Here is a 24,366-nt window from a genome sequence, read left to right as displayed (position 1 = left end):
GCAGTACACATACGCGCACGCACACACACACAGACTACTTTCTAGTGCACTGTCCATTATTGCGTTTGTATTTGTCCAGCAGCGTTGTATTTTATGAATGTGTGTCTGTGTGTCTTTCAAAGGCTGAAGAACCTCATCTAAGGTTATTGATTTATATTTTTATTAGTGCAAGGGGTGGCACCTCATGTTTGATTGCAGCTTTGATAGCATAAGGTTATTTATGTGTTCTGTGCATTTATGTGTACAGTATGGAAATGTGTTAGATATGTTTTGGCCTCAGAAGCTTCAGAAATATTTTATATTCCATATGTTATGTAAAATCTGTAAATATAACGTTATTATAACATTCAGAATATGTTAAAACAATTTCACAGTAGTAAAGATATATCAGTGAATGTTTCGACAGTTTTATGTGTATTTGCTAAAAATTTCAATTGCCTTCATCAAGTCATGTCAATTTTATTTATAGCAATTTTATGTTTATATCACACATCACAAATCCGTCTTAAAGGGCTTCACACACAGAGAATACGGCCATCTCCTATGAGCTTAGTGACTCGTGTGTGACAAAACGTTCTGAATGTTTGTAGTTAAGTGTGCTAATGTTTTCATGCAATTCTAATCTCCTTGAGAGTCTGACCAGATGGTCAGTGGTGCCATAACCAGTTTAATTATATCTTCGTATTTGGAGAGCTTTTATTACTGTTTCTCTTCATGTCTCTGTGTGCCTGTATATGTCCTCCATATAATTTCTCAGAGAGTTTGGCCAGCTGGCGGTGGAACTCCTAGACCAGTCCTATAAACAGGATGAGCAGATGGCCATGAAGCTGCTGACATACGAGCTGAAGAACTGGAGCAACGCCACCTGCCTGCAGCTGGCAGTAGCAGCTAAACACAGAGATTTCATCGCACACACCTGCAGTCAGATGCTGCTGACCGACATGTGGATGGGACGCCTGCGCATGCGCAAGAACTCAGGCCTGAAGGTAGAGGAAGCACGGCAGATGTTTGTGGTAACGTGGGCATCTATGAAACTGGTACCTAAAAGCCGGACAGAGGGGCTAAAAATTCAAACAAGATGTAGACTAATGTTATGAAGCACGTTTGGAAGCACTTTGGGTCTATTTTAAAAATAAATATTTACTGAGATGAAAGAAACTATTTTTCGGATATAACGCATTTTTATTTGACACGCGCATACAAAAATCTGCATCTAACTTGGTAAAAAGGACACAAAAATTACGTGCTACTATTTTTTCGAATATCTTTTTATTCTCTCACAGGTGCATTTTGGTAATCGAAGTAAATATGCAAGGCAGAGTGTTTCACAAAAATGACTGCTGTTGTAAAATCACTCGCAATTTATTTGTGTTTAAATGGGAAGGTTCCACATGTAATGTGAGTGGACACGATGGGTTATGCGTGAAACCTGGAATGAGATTGCCAATTCATGAAAAACCTGCATGTGTGGATGGGAAAAACCACTAGGATCATCAAATTTAACACAGTGTCTTTATTTCTAACGCTATATAAGACCATTTCAAGCAGTGTTTTCCAGATAAAATGCACTGACACCAAGGTAGCTTTTCCTGTCCTCAATTTTGGTCCTATTTTTGGCCACAATATTTTATCAAAAATTCATTAATTTTGGGATGGCTCAGTGCAAGAGTATACATTGTTTTGCATTTATCTGAGGTTATCATTAGGTACATCCTGAGGGGAAATATGTCTAAATTTCTCTTTTATTATTGGGTCTAAAAAGCTGGCAAAGTGCCAGATACCTAAATAAACCCAGTTTCATGGAAAGACCCAAATATCACAATAGTAACATTAAATAATAGGTCAGTGTTGAATGTGATTGTAGAGGCACTTGGAAATAGCTTTGAATTTGAGAGTCAGGCTATAGTTGAAGTAGAAGAAGTTGAGCAGGAAAATAAATGATAAACCGTCATTCCTTTGCGATTCTAAGAACATGAATTGCAGCACATCTACAGCCTTTCAGCAAATAGTGTCAGAATACAGTGAGTTACTTCACCAACAGTAGCCCTAGAACAGTCCAGCTGATTAATCAATGTGCTACTATTACCAGCAGCCTGTGTCATCTTAGATATTGTATGTCTCAACATTGATAGCAACTGAAAATTGAAAAGATAAACACAAAAATACATAACAATACAATACAGTGCTTCAATGTTTTATTGATTGTGCACCAGAGAGCACTCAAAAGTTATGTCTCAGCCCTGAAGTGTCTGTAATGTGTGGATAATAATGTTAAAATAGTAAGGCTAAGAGCTAAAAATGTCAACAGTGTCAACGGAGATGGCAAAAGATGTGATTAGAGCTGTAACAAATAAGTTAGTTATTTGTTGAATTCACAGCTATTTGATAATCCATAATAGGTTTGAGAAGATTTTCAAGTGAAAAAAGGTAAAAATTCTCAGACCCTATTTTTTTATGTGAATATTTATTGGCTTCTTTCCTGTTCTGTCATTGTAAACTGAATATGTTTGGGTTGTGATTTGAGGATGTCATATTGGGCTTTGGAAATGCATTTTTTTTACTTTTATAGATCAAACTGTACCTCTGTTAATTGAAAATGCTGTATAATCAACAGGTTAATCAACACTGAAAATAATATTTAGCTGCAGCCCTAGATGAGATAGATGTAATACATACAGTAGACACTTCTGTGTTCGTTCTCCACCACTAGTATGAGAGAACAGCACAGTCTATGACTTCCACTATAGCTGTGAGTGCAGTCGTACAACTGATTATGTATAACTGTGATTTGGCTTCAGTGACTCATTCTTAGAACTGTAGACAGCAAGAAATACTCACCTGTGGCACTACTGCCAAAATAAAATTGGAGATTCTGAGAAGCCTCACAGAAAGCAGGCTTTTCACATTGATATCATATCAACCTTTGGACAAAGCTAGAAATAATGCTTTTGTTGTTAGAAATCTGAAGAATGACGACTGTGATGTTCAAAGGCACATATGCAAACCTCACCTAATAGTAATCAGAAAAATAATGCATTACTGTGTAATAATATGGTCAGTGCAGGTGAGTTATTGTCTAAGATGGATAGACTTTGACCCCTGAAGCTCTGCAGTTCATGGTTGCTCTGTTTGTGTAAATGAGCAAGTTCAAGCTGATGGGATTTATTGGATGGCTGTTCCATGCAGCACCATTAAGAATGAAATGAGTTCCTGTTGATCCTCTGCCATAATTCTCTAGTGTGGGCCTGTAAAGCCTTTTACATTAAGCCTGAGGGAGCAGAATAACTGACCTTAATTAGTAAAAACCCTTGAAATTGTGTCCCACATATTTTACACTGAGGCGTATGTGGTGAACTTTAGAGATGAAGGGGGAGAGGTTTTTATTTACTTTTATTTACTTTATTCACTTGAGGTTAGTGGTTGAAGTTTGAGTAATTTCTGCTCATGTGGGTTTTGCTAGACGTCTGGCGGTAGGGCGATAGGGGGGAGCTGCTCAGATCAGAGAGGTTAGAGTTGTTTATAATGAAGAGTTGCCCTGGGAGTTGCTAAGAGGATGGCAGGGTCTACTCTTATTCATAGGCTGAGTGAGACACGGTGACTAGTCTGGCCAGCAGGGCAGAGCGCAAGTGCTTTAAGTATGGTCTGGCCTTTAGAGGAAGGAGGCAGAGGAAGGTGGAAAAGAGATCAAGTGTGCACACGCACTGCTAAGGCGAGCTCATCGGAGCAGAACAACGAAAAGGGAACCACAAGTTGAACAAACAAGATTCTGCACCTCCAGGGGTTTATGATATACAGAAAATAACATTGTCAAAATGTTGTCAAAATAATATGTGTGGACATGTTTGAGTTGCTATAGCTGTGAGGACAGTCAGCTTCAACCATCACTACCCCACCTCATATCAGAATACGGTTACTGGAGGCTACATGTGGTCTGACCGCGGGTTAAGTACATTGATTTTTTTGTCACATCAATAATTTTGACAAATCATTGACACTTTTTCTCTTAACTGCTCAACATGACTGATGACACCAGAAGATGAGACATTGCCTTCTGTGCTGTGGTTCCTGTCTTTCACCTTTATGAATGTATTCATTGACTGCTCATCTCACTTACATCTTCCCTATTAAATCATAACATGAAATTTATTTTTTTATGGCTCTTCTGCTTAGAAATGAATACAAAGTGAACTCAAAGGGATTGAATTTCAGTTCAATTACAAGCCAATAGTTAATCCAGGGAAAACAACAGCTGCTTCTGGAGATAAAAGACACTTGATTCCACTCTTCATCCTCTTCTTTTTGCCCAGTTGTTACCCTCTCACTGCTTTCCTCTTGCTTTTTCATGTTTGACTATTATGTATCTGTAGTGTTTACAGCTTTCCTGCCCCCTTTTTATCTGCTCTGGGTGTGTGTCCCTCTTATCCATCATAGCAGCGCTCACAGCAGCTTGCTGCCTGTCTGGACTAATGCTTTTGTAATTGACTTCCACAATGAGAACCTTTGCCTGAGCTCTCATTAACACCAAATCTTTGTTATTCAGCTGTTTGCAGGCCGGGGCATGATGTTCACAAAGCTAAAATAATAAAATGTGATTTCTGTGTGTGTGTGCCATGAACAGATTATCAAGGTTGGGTTGTTCCAGACTCTGTGTGCCCTAATTTCTACAGTGTTGCTCATAGAACTGCACATCTCTGTCACATCTGTGATTGGGGTTCAGCTCTTCTTCCTAACTTTCCACCTCCTTTGCCTCCACTTCCTCTTTCTTTTTTGTTTTTTAAACAATAAACAAGGTGATACTAGGGTTGCTTCTGCCACCATCCATCCTGAGTCTGGAGTTCAAGAACAAGGATGAGATGTCGTACATGCCGCAGGACCAGGAGGCTTACCTGCAGGAGAAGGAGGAGGAGGAGCCTGAAAAACCAGTCAAGGAGAAGGAGGAGGAAGACATGGAGTTCACAGTAAGATCTTACTGTGAGGCGCAGTACAACTCCGTGGTGAGAGAACCCACCCTCCACATCTCAGAATGTATACACATAGTCAAGCTGCAGACACATTAACACATACTTTATTCAACTAATCACCGTCACCAAAGGCCAGATTCTTTGCCCCTCTGAAGATGTCTTGTGGACTAAATGCAGTTTTCTGCCCACAATAAGAATATGATTTGCACACATGCAGGCACACATGTATTTGTTTCTCCACCCGGGCCATCTGGACCCTTCCAGACAAACTGGCCTTTCCTGTTTCTCGTCGTCTTAGCAAAGACATTGGTTGTGGAGTTGTAGCGTCTCAGTCTGTCGCCGCTTGTGGGTTCCCTCGTGTATGTTTCTCTCCCCATCTATTTCCTTTACTTTTTCTCTTTCGGGCTTTTGTTTAGTCCCTCTTGTTCTACACCCAGCTTTCCCCAGTTCTTTTGCTCCCTTTTTTTTTGCTTTCAAACTCTTGCTCCTAGACCCTCCCTCCCCCCTCTCTAGCTCCTTTTCTCTTTTTCCTTCTCTTCAAGCTCAGTTCTGATTGAGGTACAGTACTGTATGCTTAGCCGACTGCTGCCCCTCACACTCTCCCATCAGTGATGGCTTGCTGCAGCATACCACTCAGCATGACGGCTGCTGAGCATGGGAGGCCCAGGCTTGTGCATTATATAACCGTGTCCGCCTGCTGCTGCAGAGCTTAAATCATGCAGAGTCTGAGCACCTTCTCCCGGCTCACAGTGGAAGAGTTGGTACTGGTCCATCTGCATAGACATGGATGTACAGCAGGATTAGGACTCGTTCCATTTCAATCCAATCAATTTTGGAGATGATACCCGGATCCAGTTAGCGCACTGAAATTAAGACTGGGATTTAAGGCAATGTTAATAGACAAACAGGATCCAAGGTTGTCCCATTTATTGATTGAACTGAGGTTGAACGCCTTTCAGCACTACTGTACATACTCTTCATCTGCATTTAGTACAGCAAGCAAGCCAGTGCAGAGACTCAACGAAAGGGGCCATTTTACACATGTAGTCCTCGAGGCACAAAGCAGTCTGGTGCCAAAGGATACATTTGCAATGAGCCCTACCGTTTACCCTGGCTTCTAGCTGTAGAAATGCACCTCCAGATACATATGAATCCCACCAGATTCATACAGATAAACACAGACTGCTACACCACAGAGGGAGATTGTATTGTCTTATCCTCAGATGCTTTAGATGAACCACACTGTGATGAATGTTTTAGCTTGTAAAAGAGTTTGTGTCCACTGTGCTGGTTGAATAATGCATGTCAAGTACAGTAAAGGCATGGTGTGATTTACACCTTGGCATCTGAACATGTTCACTTCGAGAGCCCTGTCTATGTGCCTTAATCTTAGAATGGGCATTTTGTTAAATATAGTGTGTTTCATGTATTTGACATAAAGAAAAAAATTCTAGGCTCTTTACAGATTATGGTAGTCCTAGTGGTGGTTGTACACCATCATGCCTGTTGTGTGGCCTGGGGACTTCTTATTAGCTATTGCAAATATTTTAATTGAATATCAAACAATATATTTTGTTCAGGTCTGCTATACATCTTGACATACAATACAATTCTGTGAGTAAACTCCCTCAAAGGTCTGGTGCTGCTTCGACATAAAACCATGACCATAAAACAATGGGCTTCAAACCCTCTCTCATGGATACGGAAATGTGTCCCCGTTGGAAATGAAATATCTATGTCTTATCTTGTCCTATCTTTCTTTTTCTGTCCTCTTTCTGTTGTTATCTTGTCTCTGTTCTGCTTCTTACTGTTGTCTGAGACACAATCCATGAGTGTCTGTGTCCGCGTCATCTGTGTTATCAGCCTTCACCCAACACTCCACCTCACACACACATTTGACATTTTGGAATGATGACATTGCTTGTGCTTGCTTCTGTGATTATGAAAGTAAAACCGTGCCTATAATTTAACCATTACCACTTTCACTTCTCCTCTTTTTTCAAATATTTCCCATCTGGCTTCCTTCCTCACATCCTTGTCGTCATTATCATCACATCTCCTCCACTCCTCCTCCTCCTCCTCCTGTCTTTCCAATCTATCATATTTCCCATGTTTCCCTCCCCACACACCTCCTCCTCCCTCCTTTATTCCACGTGGGTTTCCCAATCTGCCCCAGGCAATGCTGGGCAAGGTAACTACAGAGACTTCCAGGAAGAAGGATGTCGAGGAAGTCCAGAACCGCCATCGCCTCATCCCCATGGGACGAAAGATATACGAGTTCTACAATGCTCCGATTGTCAAGTTCTGGTTCCACACGGTCAGTGTCTGCTTCTGCAACAGCATCATCTAGCTCCCTGCAGTGATCCTCTAGTTATACACTGTATCTGTCGTCATAAACGTCCTGTTCCACTCTGTCATTACGCAGCTTATCTGGGGTGGGTAAGCCGTTAGGGCTGATGGATGCAGCATGGTGAGAAAAGTACAGGGTAGAAGTGGAGTGTTCAAGTGACAGTGAACTGAATACAGCGTATCATACCTACAAGTAAATACCACTTGATGCAGCGTCTAGGTAGTGTTTACACATGTGGGTGAAGCAGGTCTTTATGTTTTTCTGTGCAGCACTCATTCAATAACTCCTGTGTTTCTCAGTATGCATGCAGTACATGTTTGTGAGTGACTGTAATGTTTGACATAAGCTGATCCTTCGTTTCCCATGAACAGTCATAGGTTCCTTCTCTTTACTGGCCAAGTAAAAAAAAACATCTTCTTACATCACCAGCAGGGTTTTTGCTGTTTATTTATGTAGAGAAAATATTTTGACTGCCTTGTGTTTCATCCCATTTTCCCTTCTCTGGCTATTTACTCCCCTCCTCTTCCCTCTCTTCCTCTCTGCCCTACAGGTTAAAGCAAAATACTCTGCTGTGAATATTATTATTGAGCTTGTAAAACAGATTCAGGGTTTTCTCAGACTGAAAATGTGGTTAAATTTAGCCTTATCGTGAACTACACAGTGGATCAATGACCCTGTTATCTTAGTAGCAGATAGATCTATAACACAGACAACCTGTGCATATGTTTAATCATATCTTTTCTAAGACAAGCTGCAGTGCCATTAATTTATTTGGTAATGCAGTTTATGGTTATTTTACTGGAGCACAAGGTCCGTTTCCATAAATGTATTCAATGCTCATTTTGAAATTTTACACTGAAAAATGACAAATTCAGGTTTTTTCTTTTATAAATAGAAATAAGAGTGAATAGGAACACATTTTTCAATTAAATTCTGACATTGTGAACATTATACTCATGTGATAGGTCAGCTGTTTTGTTATTTATTTCATCTAGATACACATACACATCAACACATAGTGTGGACTGATGAAAAGACTGAATTATTCCTGTCTTATCAATGAAAAAACAGATATGATAGCCATGTTCTACTTCTACTCTGTTTATTTGAACAATGTGTAGCATTACCGACATCACCACCTGCTGGTCAGATAGTGCAGCCTAGATTATTTGTGCCAAATCAGTTTATGGAAATGCACAAAATTTATATTTTTATTTCTGCAACTTTTCAACAGTTCACATCATATTCACTTCAGTTCTTATGGAAACATAACCACTGCTATCCTGCCACTAACTTTAAACAATTTTGAAGCAACAAAACCCAGTAATACCTAGTCAGAAACAATAAAAGATAGTACTGTATTGATTTTTATCATCTGATTCAGGCCTCATGACTAGTTAGTCAGATTTGTACAGTGATAAAATTTTTTTACCTAGTTTGGATTGTGGTGAGCTGTGGTGCACTGACTGTAGGAAAAATGAAAGCAGACAGCTGACATGGATTTAAATAGACCACCACAGGAGACACATAATGGACATTTTCAGGCCACTTGTGCAGGCAGGGCGACCAAGTGTCATGACATTAAATTTCTATTATCCACTTAAAAACTTCATTAAAATAAAATGTAATTAGGGTCAATTATTCACTAAGTAAGCATTTAATTTGATCAGGTGTATGCAGTACATCTTTCAACAGCAGGGCTTTGATTGCAGAGGAAAAAATGAAACTTTGTTTCACATTCTCATAATGTGGGCATTCCACAACCACCTACAGCACTATAACATGAAGGGTGATGTAGTCGAGTTGATCTCCGTCTGCTGTGTTTTTATGCAGATGGCATATGTGGGCTACCTAATGTTGTTCAACTACATTGTCCTGGTTAAGATGGATCTGTGGCCTTCACCTCAAGAGTGGATTGTCATTGCTTACATTTTCACCAACGGCATTGAGAAGATGAGAGAGGTACGGTGGAGATGTGCACAGTGCTTGGAAAACACAGTACATATATAAACTCGCAAGAAACAGTTTTTCGCTGCTGCTAAATGAACTGAAAACCCACTTGTCAACATAATGCTGACTATAGTTTCAAACAGTAAAATAAAAGGCATGGAATTACATTTATGGTGTCAAACAGCTGTTAATAAATAACAAAAATCGATAAGAGCAGTGAAGTGGAAATAAAAGTACAAGTTCACAAAAGGAATGAGATTTAGATGGAAAAAGAAAGCAGCAGCAAAGAAAGAAAAGTGTTTAATACAGGTATGTGGCCAAGATACTGTAATATAACTGTATGAGAAGCATAAATCATTGTCACATCCTTCTCAGCTGCACAGTAATGCCTCCTCCAGCAGCTGCTAGAGGCTCTCATTGGTGAACTCATAGTGCCCTCTAATGGCAGCTCTGATATAATGCAGTTCTCATTTTCTGCCAGCTCAACTGAAATCACTTCTAGTCCCAAGACTTTTCCATTGATGCTTATGTCTTACAAACTGTGCATGTCTGTCACCTGTTTTCTGTTCTCTATTAAATTCTCTCCAAACATCCTTCAGATCCTGATGTCAGAACCAGGAAAGTTGTTACAGAAGGTGAAAGTGTGGCTTCAAGAGTACTGGAATATCACAGACCTCATGGCCATCCTCATATTCTCCGTCGGCATGGTCCTCCGTCTCCAGGAGCCACCGCTCATGAGCTATGGACGAGTCATCTACTGCGTCAACATCATCTATTGGTACATCCGACTGCTTGACATCTTTGGAGTCAACAAATACCTGGGTCCCTATGTTATGATGATTGGCAAGATGGTGAGCAGAGGCAAGGGTGGGGATTTGAGTTTTTGTCTGTTTTTATTTTTATCTCTGTTCTCATATTCTCTTTCCCTATTATCATTCTTATTTATTTTGAGTGTCTCACAACACCATCGATACTGTTGTAAAGTGCACTGACTCCTGATCACAAGGATTTTTTTAATATGTTGCCTTCTGTGTGTCTAATAGAGTCTCTGTGCTTCTAAAGAGCATTGTTTGATCTTCTAGAGCACAAGATCAGAGCTTCTGATACGTACATTAACACAAGATGGATCAAAAGCTGAAATCTGTCCTGTATCTATGTGATGTGTGCCTGTCTTTGACATGGGCTGTGTACCACTGGACACATACTCGCTTTGATATGAAAATCAGCAATTAGTTGGTTAGTGAGAGCAGGGGATAGATTTAGATGATTTACACTGAATTATATGAGGCTGCGGCACCATATTTTTAAAGTCAATTTAGGTCAGAGATGTTTTTTAAGAAGGCTGAAGTTTAATTACAGTAGAAAAGGATCCTAGTGTCCGTCACTTGCCACTATGTAAAACTCCAGCATGATACGTCTTTGCAGAGTGGGTTTGCTTGTAGGTGCACAATTAGAACAGCAACTAAGGCTCTTATTTGGCTTTTAGAGCAGCAGAGGTTTCCAGAAAGGCAGATAAATGACTCCCTTAATATAAACTTAAATGGATCACTGAGGCTTGTGGAATATAAATTACCCTGAACAAAAGGTTTCCCTCACTTCAGTACCGTAACTTCCTTAATAAAATTGGAATTAACCTAAAATAAGTGGTTTCTAAATATTAGTTTTAGTCAGTAGAAAACCAATTAGATTGTAGTTGGACTGACCAACCAAAATTGTAAGAGGGATGGTAATGAAAATACACAAATGAAAGCCATTACTCTTACAAACAGAAGCCATCATTCATCAGGTTTTCTGTCCTTTCTCTTTTATTTTACTGAAGTGTTTCTTTTCCTTCGCCATTCTTCCTGTCTGTTAACATACCCATTTATTTCTCGATTTCAACAACTTACCGTATCCCTTCTGTGTTTAATGATCCCCCCCCTGTCAGATGATCGACATGATGTACTTTGTGATCATCATGTTGGTGGTGCTGATGAGTTTTGGGGTGGCGCGGCAGGCCATCCTCAACCCTAATGAAGACCCGTCCTGGATGCTCGCTAGGAACATCTTTTTCATGCCTTATTGGATGATCTACGGAGAGGTGTTTGCCGACCAGATTGACCGTAAGTTCAAGGCCACAGTTGAATAGACTTCATTTTTGTTAAATCAGGGAAGAATAGCTCCAGATAAGGACCAAATAAACACTAAACGTAGTAGTCAGAAATGGTCAAATGTTTGTTTCTGTACTACCGTAAATGCACTTTAGCTGTCAATTTACTTTTTTACAAGGATATTGATTTTACGTCACCTTAATTTTTGGTCTTTACATTACTTTATGCAAACTATATGAGGTGAAACTTTAGTCATTTTCTTCAAATTATCAAATTAATTTTTTATTTAGTCAAACATAGACTGTGCTGTGTGAGTGGGAGAGTATATGTGTGTGCTGTTCTCTTGTCTATATGTATAGTAGTATACTGTATATGGTAGTGTGTACAGAGTGTGAGGAGTGGCCCAAAGAGAAGAGATCTGAAATAATGTTTTCATTCTTTGTTTCAGATATGCATAGTAGGAAGTTACAGCACAGGCTGAATGAAAAACTCTGGCTGGTCGAAAATTACTTTCGAACTCACGGAACCTGGCGTAGTAACGGTCCATCCCACATGCAGTGCAGTCAAAATCCCAGTAAATCTATAGATACAGACCTCAGTTTAACCACATCTACCTATCCCACCTCTCCTTCATCATCCTCACATTACTACCATGTCATGCCCAGTCCCACCACTAGAGGCCACTTGAGACAAGTGTGCATGCGGCTCCACGCTCTAAGGTTAAAGTTGTCCTCATTTGTTTGGTGTCTTGGGTCAGCTACTGTACCTTATGACTGTATTTTGTGTATATAACAGAGACAATTATAAAAGGCTTGGAGTAGAATTACTGCTTTGATTTTGAGGCCTTTATTTTATCTTCTGCAAAAGCTTTAATTGAAAAAACTAGTAGCTTGACCTAAGATTATATCAAGTAAGCAACTTTACCCTGAATAATTTTGGCACTGGCTGGCAAATGGCACTGTTACATGGCAGAAGCACTTTTCAAATGTGTTTATTATATTTATGGTCTTTGTATTTGGTCAGTTGTATTTACTTCAGTTCAAACATCAAGTGGAACTATCAACATTTATAAGTTTGATATTCCCTCGATGTTTCTTCACACATTTTTTTGTTCTTTCACTTATGATTAACTTCATTTGAAGAGGTGACCCTGCCATGTCAACACCGTCTGTCACATAAATCATATCACCCTCCCTTCGATCCTTCAGCTTCTCACAGGAGCATTGCTAAAATACTCAAACATATAGGATAAGTAAGCACTGATATTATATTTAGACACAGACACAACACAAAAACACATACATACATATTTATCAGCCACATCTCATCATCTATAATCTGTTTTTTCACGTGGTTCAGTTGTCAGAGTTTTTAATCCAAATTTATTGAAGGTAAATTTTAAAAATAGAAAAATTACTTCAGTTCTCTGTCTTTGGGCTGCATTGTGTGAAAAATTGAACAATGAGCATGACAAGAATGAATCTGAAAGGCAAACAAACCCAGAACAAATGCTGAATGTTCCCCAGATAAGCCACAGCAACTGAACCATCACAGATGGAAAAAACATACTATGTATCCTAAATACATTTCAAACAATTCAAAGCAATCAACCATTGCTGAATGAAGCTATGGCACACATATGTGACAATATATTTTAAACATTGACCACATGTTTAAATATATTGGGAGCACAAGTTGTGATGATACATAATGGATGTGTTTTATGTATATATTTTATTTTCAGATGCACCTTTCTGGACATGAGCCCTTACCATTAAAGTGTCCACTCTTTTCAGTCCCCTCTCAAAGAAAAGAAGCATAAAACACATTATGCTTCTTGTTTGTTTGCAGAGAATGTAGTTATGTATTTTGGTTGCTATTTTCAGGTCTGCTTGTCTCTTTGTTTGTTTGTCTCATATCTCAGTGTACAGTAAGTGGCTGAATGTGTTTTCTTTTTGTTATATGTTCTGTTTTGTTACGCATTTTATTTCAAGTATTCATGTGTGTTTGTTATATATGTGTTAGCATGTCTGTCTGAATTGTTGTGCATCTACAAAGTCTTAACAAAATGTTTTTGATATTGGTTTCTGATCTTTATCTAGAGATATTCTGCTCCTTCTATTAACCGCTTTGTATTTGTTTTGTGGCGGTGTGCAGCCCCCTGTGGGCAGAACGTCACGACAGAGGACGGGGTGGTCACCTTACCTCCGTGTAAGACGGGTGCCTGGATTGTCCCAGCTATCATGGCCTGCTATCTGTTGGTAGCCAACATACTGCTGGTCAACCTTCTCATTGCCGTGTTCAAGTATGTAACCTCTTTATAATACTATCTCATATTGAATTGAATCTTTATTTTGTCAGTAGGGGTTCACACCCGTAAACATGCGCATGCACCACACACCGAAATTTGTCTTCTGTCTTTAACCCATCACTAGATCATGCATGAGATTAGGTTTCCTATAACAGTAACAATAGAAACCTCACTGCTTTACAGATGCTTGACAGCCTGAAACGTATTGATTTCTCCATCAGTGCACTCACCAAAGTTGGCAGAGGGTGTTAACATCACTTAAATATTCTTAACACTCTGTACTTGATAATCACTGTGGATTTGCGCTAAGAATAAAAGTGTCCCAGAGACTTTTCTTAAGATTTATGTATCTGTGTGTGTGTGTGAAAAAGAGAATGATGGTAGCGGTCGCTGTTTGGATTGCTGTAAGCTGTAGTCATTAGAGGCTGGCAGTAATTTATATTAATAGAATAGGATGGCACTTCTTCCAGAGACATTATCATGTTAACGGCCTGTTACTGTGGCTAAGAATAATCCCTGTTGTAATTCCTCTTCATTTATTCTTTTCATCAAGTTTGACAGGATAATTAGCAATGTTAAGTCCATTTTATTTATATACAACACCCTTTGTCCTGCAACCTTTGGTTTGGCTAATGAAAAGCTCCCCAAATAAACTTTAACAGGGAAAAACTGAAATAGAAACCTGAGACAGATCAAATAAAAGAAAGGCTGAGTTAGTTTAAGTATTGTGTTACATTTCTTGCTCCATCCTCTCCATACGGTCTCTATGTTTTGGAATAATTTGAAATTGTTGATGTGTTTGATGTAATGTCTCAGCACTCACTGGATGTAATCTTTGCTGGTTGTATGGCATCTCTCTTTGTGATTATCTGTATTTGCAGTAATACATTCTTCGAAGTGAAGTCCATCTCCAACCAGGTTTGGAAGTTCCAGCGATACCAGCTCATCATGACCTTCCATGAGCGGCCAGTCCTTCCTCCACCCCTCATCATCTTCAGTCATATAACTATGGTCCTAAAGCACTTATGCTGTCGATGGCGAAAGCATGACGATGACGAGAGGGACTATGGACTGAGTGAGTGGCAGAAAACTCACCAGTATTGTCAGTTCTGTAATTAAACATCCTCAATTTTGATGACATAAAACTTTCATAGTTTATTACAGCATTTACACCTTTAGTTCATTGTGTTGTAACAGTGTCAGTACTAGATGGTAGAGTTAGCATTTTTAAACACCCCCCCCCAACTCTTTGTCCACAGAACTTTTCATCACAGAGGATGAGCTAAAGAAAGTCCACGACTTTGAGGAGCAATGCATAGAGGAATACTTCAGAGAAAAGGACGACCACTTCCACTCGTCAAATGATGAGCGGATCAGAGTCACCTCTGAAAGGTTGGTTTTAGTTGTATACTGTAGCATAAGAGGTTATGTGGATAGGTTGCACTTAAGTGAACTGCAATTAGCCTCCTGTTGCTTGTATTAGGTAGTTATGGTAAACTTGCGTTGGAGTCTGTGTTGTGCTGTGAGTCGGTTGTTTGATGACGGGACTCCATTTCTAAGCCAATTTTTGTTAGTGTTGCACACTATTGCTGTGGTAGAGAAGAAGAAGAAGAGGGGCAATGAAGGATTTATCCAGGTATGTTATAATCTGGTCACATATTGGAAGTAAACAAGGGTTAATACAGGTGCACGTCTTCACATTGTCACACATTGAACATTTATGCCTTCCACTTATCTTGCATTTAGTGAAGTTGCCATTCTCATCTATCATTTCCCCTCTCGGTGCCAGTAATTTCCTCTCTTTCTTTTCTTTTCTTTTCCTTTCTTTGCTAGGGTGGAGAATATGGCAATGCGTCTAGAGGAGGTCAATGAGAGGGAACACTTCATGAAGGCTTCATTGCAGACTGTGGACATTCGTCTGGCTCAAATGGAGGAGCTGATTGGACGAATTGCTGTTGCTCTGGAGCGAGTGACAGGTGTTGAGCGAGGAGAGGTCAACAAAGCACGCTCCAGGACTTCATCAGACTGCACCGACTCAGCATACATACTCCGCCAGGGAGAATGCCCAGATGCATCATACATCCTCCGTCAAAGCAGCTTCAACAGCACAGAGGGAAATGCCTACCGCCTGCAGGAGGCTCTGGAGGCAGGAGCTGAGGGCTCCATGTCCCCCCCTTCTCCTACCGCCATGGCTGCACGGACAAGGAGCCATTCGTTTTATGTTGGTGGTGGTCGCGGTGGTGGTGAACGTTCAAGTGGAGCTGAACGAGCTGAGAGCTTCTTTAAAGAGCGCTCACTTAGTCTTCACCGGGCGAACAGCTCGCAGTCAGTGTCCTCAGGTGCCGCCCCCAAGGAGTCTAAGCCCCTCCCCCTGGCGACGCTGTCGGTCTCCCAACAGCACCGTCCATCATCATGCATAGATATCTATGTCTCAACTTCTGAGGAGGTGGGGCCGGCTGAGGTCTTCTTGGATCCTCTCCGTGTGGTCCCACCGCTCCAGAGAGACTGCTCGCTGCAATCAGATATCATCGAGACGGTGCTGCCGGGAGGCCGGGACTTCAGCAGCGCTGCTACCAGCGGTTTGGGCGACAGGCACTCGGAGGGCGGTGGATGCAGCAGTGCGACAGCTGGAGCTATGTTTGATGATAGTGCAGCTGCCGATTTGTCATTGTGCTCAGCCCACCTCTTACCAGATACAACCTTACCTCCTTGGGACATGGAACCGTCTCCCCCACCCTCAGCAGGGCTGCTTGAGCGCTCTAAGAGCAGCCGCTACCTCTCTACTGCAGGCACAGGATTCCTGGATGAGCCTCCATTGGTCAAGTCCCACAGCCTCATGTTTACACCGAGAGGCTGCTATAGTGGAATGGGGGCAGGAGTTCAGGTAAAAGCTGCAGAGTACACCAGCATCACTGACTGCATTGATACACGCTGTGTCTCAGCCCCGTACACTCCTGTTGAACGCTCAAACTCCCCTGGATGCACTTCATTCCCCTTTGATAAGCCGTCAGACATTGGTTCCTCTCACCCAGAAAGAGAGGCTGAGCTCAGTCACACAGAGTCTGACCCAGAGGACCCTGAGGACCTGCTTCCAGCCCCTGATACGCCTCGTCTAGCAGGCCTTGGCGGGCCCAGTGGGGCCCCTCTCTGCTCCCCCTTCTCCAAGCTGGAGAGAGCAAACAGCTGCTCCTCAGATGACTCCCATCCTTCCCTCACGCTGGCCCCTCCGCACCGGAAGAGCCTGTCAGTGAGTGAAAGGATGGAGAGGGGACCAGGTCTGGGGGCAGAGAGGGGGCCTGGGCCTGGGGGCCGGGGTCTGGCAGGAACCAGAAACCCTTTCCTCAGGAGCAAGCCTGGATCACGGCCTGAAGCATCTAAGACTGACAGCCTCTCCATGAGGAAGCTGGCTACTCCATCAGCTTTCCGCAGCTTTGAAAGACAAAACTACACGTGACAAGGACACTAGTCAGCACACGCACTGATAGGATCAAAAAGGCCAAGAGAAAGGGTGAAAGCAGGGTGAAGTTGCCTGTAGATGCTCATCTGAAACAGGTCTACAGTATATTACCTGAGTTTTAGGCTAGACAAAGTGATAAAAGTTTGTTAGTCAGTGCTGGAGGGCAACTTTACCCTGGATCAGATGGGGACAGGAGGTGTAGAGGTCCTACTGTACACCAGTCAAAAACAAAGAGCTATGAATCTAGACTAGTTTTTACCTCCTCTTGTAGCTACGTTACTCTCAATGGGGTGTTATGGCAATGGAAGGTGTATTTTTACTGTATGTCTTCCACCCACCACCTTTACGTCAAGTAGACATTTGTCACTGTGTCACATCACATATCAACCACGTTAGTCATTGAAAGTAAACTGTTACTACTAGCTGCAATATATGGTAGAAACTGACTAGTATGAGAGACAGAGAGAGAAGAAAGAGAGTAGGAAGAAAAATAGCCACCTCATTTTGTCTAAGTATAGGAGTCACTTATGTCTCACATTTTGCTTGAATTAATTCCTCCTCTCTGCATATAATCCTGATTCACCCTTTAAGCCTCCAACATTAGCAGACAGAGAGAAGTAAACATTTCTGGCTGCTTCAGAAAAGAATCACTTGAGTTTTTGTAACCATTTTGAACTATTTCACCTCTTGGTTGCACTGGAAATGATTGCTGTAACATGGCAACAACTTACCTCTGGATATATAAATACTCCTGTCAGAAAAAAATCTTTATTGTTTCTCTTTTAGAAAGAATATCAAGTTTGTCCACATCACTTTTGTTCTGATACTGTAGCATAATTTATCAGCTAGAAAATGAAAGCAGTGTTTGAATATAGTCCGGTCAATCAGTCATTACTTTATCATGTTTTTCACTCATTGCTGTTAATTGTCAGCAATGTGCATCTGCGGTGATTGAGATCGTAAAAGGTAGGTTTAATTAGCCATGTGAATAGAGTGAAAGAAGCTTATCAGGAAAAAAAAGAAAATGTAACTGAGCTGAGTTAAGGCATAGACAGGGCAGTCAGAGGTGGAAGTGTTTTGGAAGTGTGTAGACACTCACATGCATTTATATGTGTATGTGTGTCTACACATGCACCGGCACATAAAGGTGTTTAGTAAATCTTTACATGTCACACAAAAATGCATTTAGATTCAGTCCCAGAGAGCTTTAATAAGTGCATTTGCAAAAAATGGAGACGAGGGGGCGCCATAAACCTAGTTCATGAATAACACGTGAACTCAGTGTGAACCTTAGCCTGCACCTGACACCAAAAATCATTCCACTCAATGGTCCTACTTGAACAAAGTATTGCTGTCTTGTAGCCCAGCCCTCCTTCAGCTTCTGGCAGTGGCATTGTGTTGCATTGGTTTAACATCCACACACTCAACTAATGGATCCGTCCTTCATCTGTTCCATAACTGTCATTCATTTGCTTCTTTATTTTTTTTTAATTGCATTCAGAGCCACTGCAAAAGGGGACTTGAAAAGAGAGCAATTGCCTGAAGACTAAGCCCATTATGAAAAGGTCAACTGAGCATTTTCAGGTACAACCGGGAGAGGCAATCTATGAATTATTAATAAAAAAAATGCTTGAAATTAAGCTGAGTATATGCATTCTAGCAGAGTTATAAGAAAGGTGTGAGTTTTAAGTGAGGAAACATGGGGTTATTACTGTTAAGAGACGAAAGCCAGATCATTCTTTTCAAAAAAAATTCTCATTTTTTAACCTTCTGGAATAAGTCAAACACCCTTCTTTGATAGCTTTGTAAAGATATGATAGGCGAAAATATTAGAATTCTTGCTGATTTTTTTTATGTTGTTTTATATTTCCTTAATATTATAATTCAGTTTAATCATGTTGCATTTATTTTGGGGTTGATTCTGTTTATTGACATTTCTTTGCTCATTACTGATAATTACAGTAAATGCCTGTTTGAATTATGAAATTAATATTTATATCTTCTCAGTGATATTTTTGTCAAATTTTAAGTATTTTCTAATTAAGCTTTTAAATTTAATAAAAGATGACCATCTACATGCACTAAATGCTGATGTATTATATTATTTATTAAATATAGACTTGTCTAATATACTGTACATTTCAATCATATTTAAAGTATTTAAAGTAGTTTTTATTGTATGTTTTATCAAGCAGCTTATGAGAATTTTCTAATGTAATGTTGACACGGCAATACACATTTGCCAGTATACCAAACTTAGGGTGCCTTCTGGGCATGGATGGTGTATGTGGGAACTGAAAAGGTTTGGAAATCTGTGAAATTTCTCATCTTTTTTCTGTTTTTCCTAATCATAGAGCCCAGACATCAGTAATTATACTCAACTGACTTTTGCATACACTCAAAGACTCTTTTTTATGAGCATATGCATCGACTTTGTCTCTTTAAACATATCTAATAGACAGAGCGGGGAAATGATGTAATTAGTCGACTATCTTCACTTCTATGGACATTTATTAGAATCTAACAAAACCTATAAAAAGTTTAATTGAAGAAAAAAACCTACTAAAAAAAAAGTTTGCACATGATATTGGAGGAAGATGGAGATAAAGCATTGCCACCAAGGTGATACTGTAGTAAATAATCTTCTGTTTTGCTTGAATTGAACGATTTGACTGTGTCACAACCTAATCTGTCTGACAATCCGGACCGTGCATTTATCTCCGAACATAACCTACACTTTAGCCCATTTATTTACAACACATTTAAAATGCATTGTGAGGCAGCAGTTGGGACGCTTTGGCCTGTTGATGCTAGTAAAGGACCAGGTTTTGCAATTTCCTCATGAAATGTGTAGGTTATGGTATGTTTTGGAGAGGTTGACCCAAGTCAGTGCTCAGGGACAACATTACCCAGTGATGCAAGTTTTTAGGTCGAAGCATGGAGGGAAAAGAAAATGAAAGAAAAAGAACAGAATAGAAAGATGTTTTTTCGTCAGCAGGTTTCCAATATAATCACTGTGCTTTAGGAGCCTAACCACCATCTTGTGGGATTGTGGGGAATCTACTGTAAATATATATATTATGTTTTCAGAAATGGCAATATAATATGACTGAATGTCTTCATATCTTATTTACTTGTTCATCCACAGGAGAAGATGTTCTTTATGATTCATACAACGGTGATGCGTTTTGTTAGAGAGGGCTTTGGTTATGCACAACTGTCCCTTACCCACTAAACCAAACCAAACTTTGCCTAACCAAATAAAAACGTGCTGAGTCGTGCTCTGCTGACCTGTTGTCACACAGAGGGTTAAACAAGCAAGACTCGTACAGCTCATCTCAGTTTTGCATGGTTAAGTGTGAAAACAGATGACAGTGTAGGGGTAAGTTTAGACCCTTATATTTGACCTACTGCACTAGGAAATATAAATATGGTATTTTCCTTTTATTAATCCTTACAATAAGGAATATGACATAGCAGACATATTCATGGCATTTCTAAACTCATGTACATGATTCTATAAATGGCTTTGTGATACGCTGACATGACTGTTGTGCTGATAGCTCAGATTATTTGAAGGAGTGCATGTGTGTATGTGTGCACCAAAAATACATGTGAACTCAGATATGTAGACGGCACGTTGCCTAAAGACAGTAGGAATGCCAACACAACCCAATCCAACAGAAACTCAGTGTACAGTATTTTTAAAATATTTTCCTATTCTGTAGCTTAACAGTTTTGTGGAATTATGAACAGATAATGATAATCAGATTCTCCTCCCTCCTATGACGACCTGTGGCTCATAAACTAAAGAGGATTTCACGCACATGTTTTTCTGCAATAATTGCTGGTGTTGTGCTTTTACAACTCAAAGGGACTTATCCCCCTACGGATCACACTTTATTTAATGTCCTTTAAATGCATGCAGTTCTTCCACTCAGAGTGTACAGAGATGACCTGTAAAGATGACGGAGAGAAAGATATAGAGAGATTATAATATGAAATCAAAGTAGTGAGTATTTGGATGCAAATACAAATCTGTATTCTTCAGTGTGAATAGGATCATGTCTGGCATGCATTGTTAAATAAACAATTAAATAGATTGGTACACTGTGTCATGCCTCATCTTTCAGCTATTAATGACAAAAAAAAATCACATACTTCATTAACTCATAAAGACCCAAACATCCACTAGTGACCAAAACCATTCACTGATATAAAATGTTTAATATCTGTTGATCCATTAATCCTATCAATATATGTAAATAATTGGTGTAAAATGCAGTTTGTCATCTTTTCATGGTCATCAGATATGACCCATTTGGATGTTTAGAGGCTCCTTAGTGAACGTGGAAACACTGTCATCTCTTAAAATATTGATTCACCAGTAAAACCCATAGAGTTTGATAAATGACAGTGGTTGGAGACACTTATTTTATGTTCAGTTAATGATATATTCGCAGCAAAATGGATCTTTTTCTTAATTTTTCTGTTTTGGATAAAATAACCCTCAACTTTAATCTGAGCTTTTATGAACATCTCTTTAATCAGGACATTAAATATAGGAAAATACCCAATTATTAAAAATGCAAAATACAGAGCAAAATATTAGAGTACACTGCAAATATCCAAATCTTACCAAGTGTATTTTTCTCATTTCTAGTCAAAATATCTCATTACACTTAAAATAAGACATAATCACCTAAAGAGTAACTTTTCAGTGAAATATAAGAACTTATTTTTGGACAATAGATCTTGAAAATCTTATTTCAAGAAATCTTACCAAGATCATTTTCACTTGTTCCATTGGTAGATTTTTTTGCTTAATTCAAGATTTTTTTTTTTTTTGCTTAATTCAAGGAAAAAAATCTGCCAATGGAACAAGTGAAAATTATCTTGGTAAGATTTCTTGAAATAAGATTTTCAAGATCCATTGTCTAAAAATAAGTATCTCATTGAAAAGTTACTCTTTAGGTGATTATGTCTTATTTTAAGTGTGAGTGATGAGATATTTTGACTAGAAATGAAAAAATACACTTGGTAATATTTAGATTTTTCCAGTGTAAATGGTGATAAATCACTTAACAAAGGTTAAAAATAGAGAAAAATTCATTTGAGAAGTGCCACAAAAGTAGCACTGGGTCTTTTTGGGTTAAATGAAAAATGTAAGGATAAAAGAATGTTTACAGCTGCAGTAAAAGAATGAGAAAAAGTCTCTTGTGATGCATAAACTTATGGGAATCACTGACTGAGAAACCACAGGAATAAACATCAGGAACATCTGCATTTCTTTGACTTTCTTTATGATGTGAGCTGGGGCTGAGACTGCTTAACCGCACCAATGTCAAAGTCATAAAACATCAAAAGCTCACAGCATGTAAACCCAGAAGTAATGAGGCACACCACACAAGCTGTTGTGGAATTATCGCAGTATGTCAGGCCCTCACTGCCTCAGCCTGACTGCTGCTGAAGTCAGTGGGACAGGTGCTGTTTGACGGACTCTCATTTTTACAAACTCATTTCACAGTATGACACACCAACACACTTAACAGCCCCAAACTGAAAGAAAAGGCGAGCATAACACCAAGTCTAGCAGAAAAAAAATGTAACTTGGAGGGCACTTACAGAGCACACACCCACTGTTCTTCTCCTCTGACAGAATTGTAAAACCACAAACAAACCACTTCTTATAGAACTGCATCATTCCGTTAAGTCTGAAAATGTGCTGTTGCAGTGGTTTTATCGGAAAATGTCGAGTAGGTTTTTTTCTTCTAACAGATGCAAATGAACTGGCTGAAGTATAAAGATATGAATGTAGTGTTTTGTCTAAAATGTTGAATTTTTACACCTTGATAATAAGAATTGTGTCACTTTTGTTGCAGGATGTATTGCATAGATAACCCTGAAATGATCTGCTTCAGATGAAATAAAACATACATACTTTAATAAGATGAATTACAAAACAGATTAGATAAGTGCTGGTTGGCTGATATTGTCAACGTATGTAATAAAGTAATAAAGTTACTGTATTATAATCTATGTAATAAAGTTTATAAATGTATATGAGGGGCAACTGAAAAGTTTTGAGCCTAACATGGAAAGGATTACGATATGAAGACCAAATTTGGTCCATGAAATCTTTCACATATCTTAATCCTATCCACTAAATTTCTTGGTCATAGCAGTCTTTCCCCCTGTTTTACAGGTCCCTGAACTTTCTGTATCAAGTGTTTCCTGAAAAATGGACAAACTTGAGTATCAGGCTGATTTGTGACAATGGATGAGACTTGGGTCCATCACTATCATCCTGAGACCAAGGAGCAGTCCAAACAATGGAAACATCCCATGTCACCAACCCCAAAGAAGGCAAAGGTCGTACACGTACTTGATGACAGCCCGATACTCAAGTTTGTCCATTTTTCAGGAAACGCTTGATACAGAAAGTTCAGGGACCTGTAAAACAGGGAGAAAGATTGCTAAGACCAAGAAATTTAGTGGATAGGATTAAGATATGTGAACGATTTCATGGACCAAATTTGGTCTTCATATCTTAATCCTTTCCATGTTAGGCTCAAAACTTTTCAGTTGCTCATACAATACATGTATACATCTACCACTAGAAAGAACATCAAAAGTGAATGTACTGTAATGTGCAGACAGTGTTTTGAAGTAGATCTGGTAGCTCTGAGACAAATACTCCTTTTGAGTAAAACCCACTCTCACATTAACCCATAAAGACCCAAACAACTTTCTTCTACTAATCTAAAATGTTTAATAATTGTTGATTCACTAATCCTATCAATACATGTAAATAACTGGTATAAATGCAGTTTGTCGTCTTTTCATGCTCATCAGATATGACCTGTTTGGACATTCAGATGCTCTGTAGTTACCGTGGAAACACCGTCATGGTCTACAACATAAATTCACCAGTAAAACCCATGGAGTTTGACAAATGACAGAAGTTGTAGATGTCCATTTTTATGTTCAGTCATTGATATCCTATCCTTTTTTTCTGTTGTCAAATAATAACTTTGAATTTACTCTGAGTTTTCATGAACTTCTACATGATCCGTAAATTAAATATAGGGGAAAATACCTGATTTACACTGAAAATTGCAAAAATAAAGAGAATAATGTTATAATTAATAGTGATAAATCACTCAAGGAAGTTTAAATAGTGAGGAAAATTCATCTGTGAACTGCTACAAAAATAGCCCTGGGTCTTTATGGGTTAATTACCAGAA

The 24,366-nt window shown here is 39.4% G+C and overlaps 1 protein-coding gene across 5 annotated transcripts in view; it reads left to right on the top strand.

Moving 5' to 3' along the window:
• trpm3 (transient receptor potential cation channel, subfamily M, member 3) overlaps nt 1-21,227 on the top strand; it is a 146,751-nt gene extending 125,524 nt beyond the window's left edge. For 2 of the 5 annotated variants that reach the window (XM_030143042.1, XM_030143043.1), the window contains exons 16-25: nt 758-986; nt 4,791-4,958; nt 7,138-7,278; nt 9,145-9,273; nt 9,861-10,112; nt 11,189-11,363; nt 13,509-13,656; nt 14,544-14,737; nt 14,922-15,054; nt 15,496-21,227. In XM_030143042.1, coding sequence (XP_029998902.1) covers nt 758-986; nt 4,791-4,958; nt 7,138-7,278; nt 9,145-9,273; nt 9,861-10,112; nt 11,189-11,363; nt 13,509-13,656; nt 14,544-14,737; nt 14,922-15,054; nt 15,496-17,116 — 3,190 coding nt within the window. In that variant the 3' untranslated portion in view covers nt 17,117-21,227. Of the gene's footprint in view, nt 1-757; nt 987-4,790; nt 4,995-7,137; nt 7,279-9,144; nt 9,274-9,860; nt 10,113-11,188; nt 11,364-11,799; nt 11,926-13,508; nt 13,657-14,543; nt 14,738-14,921; nt 15,055-15,495 lie in introns of all 5 variants that reach the window. The other 3 variants (XM_030143039.1, XM_030143041.1, XM_030143040.1) reach the window with 3 other exon arrangements.
• The last annotated feature ends 3,139 nt before the right edge of the window (nt 21,228-24,366 follow it).

The sequence above is a fragment of the Sphaeramia orbicularis genome, chromosome 9 (genome assembly GCF_902148855.1).
Source record: "Sphaeramia orbicularis chromosome 9, fSphaOr1.1, whole genome shotgun sequence".
Lineage (NCBI taxonomy): Eukaryota > Metazoa > Chordata > Actinopteri > Kurtiformes > Apogonidae > Sphaeramia > Sphaeramia orbicularis.
The sequence above is the reverse complement of the archived record's forward strand: the minus strand, read 5'-3'. Positions and strand labels throughout refer to the sequence as shown.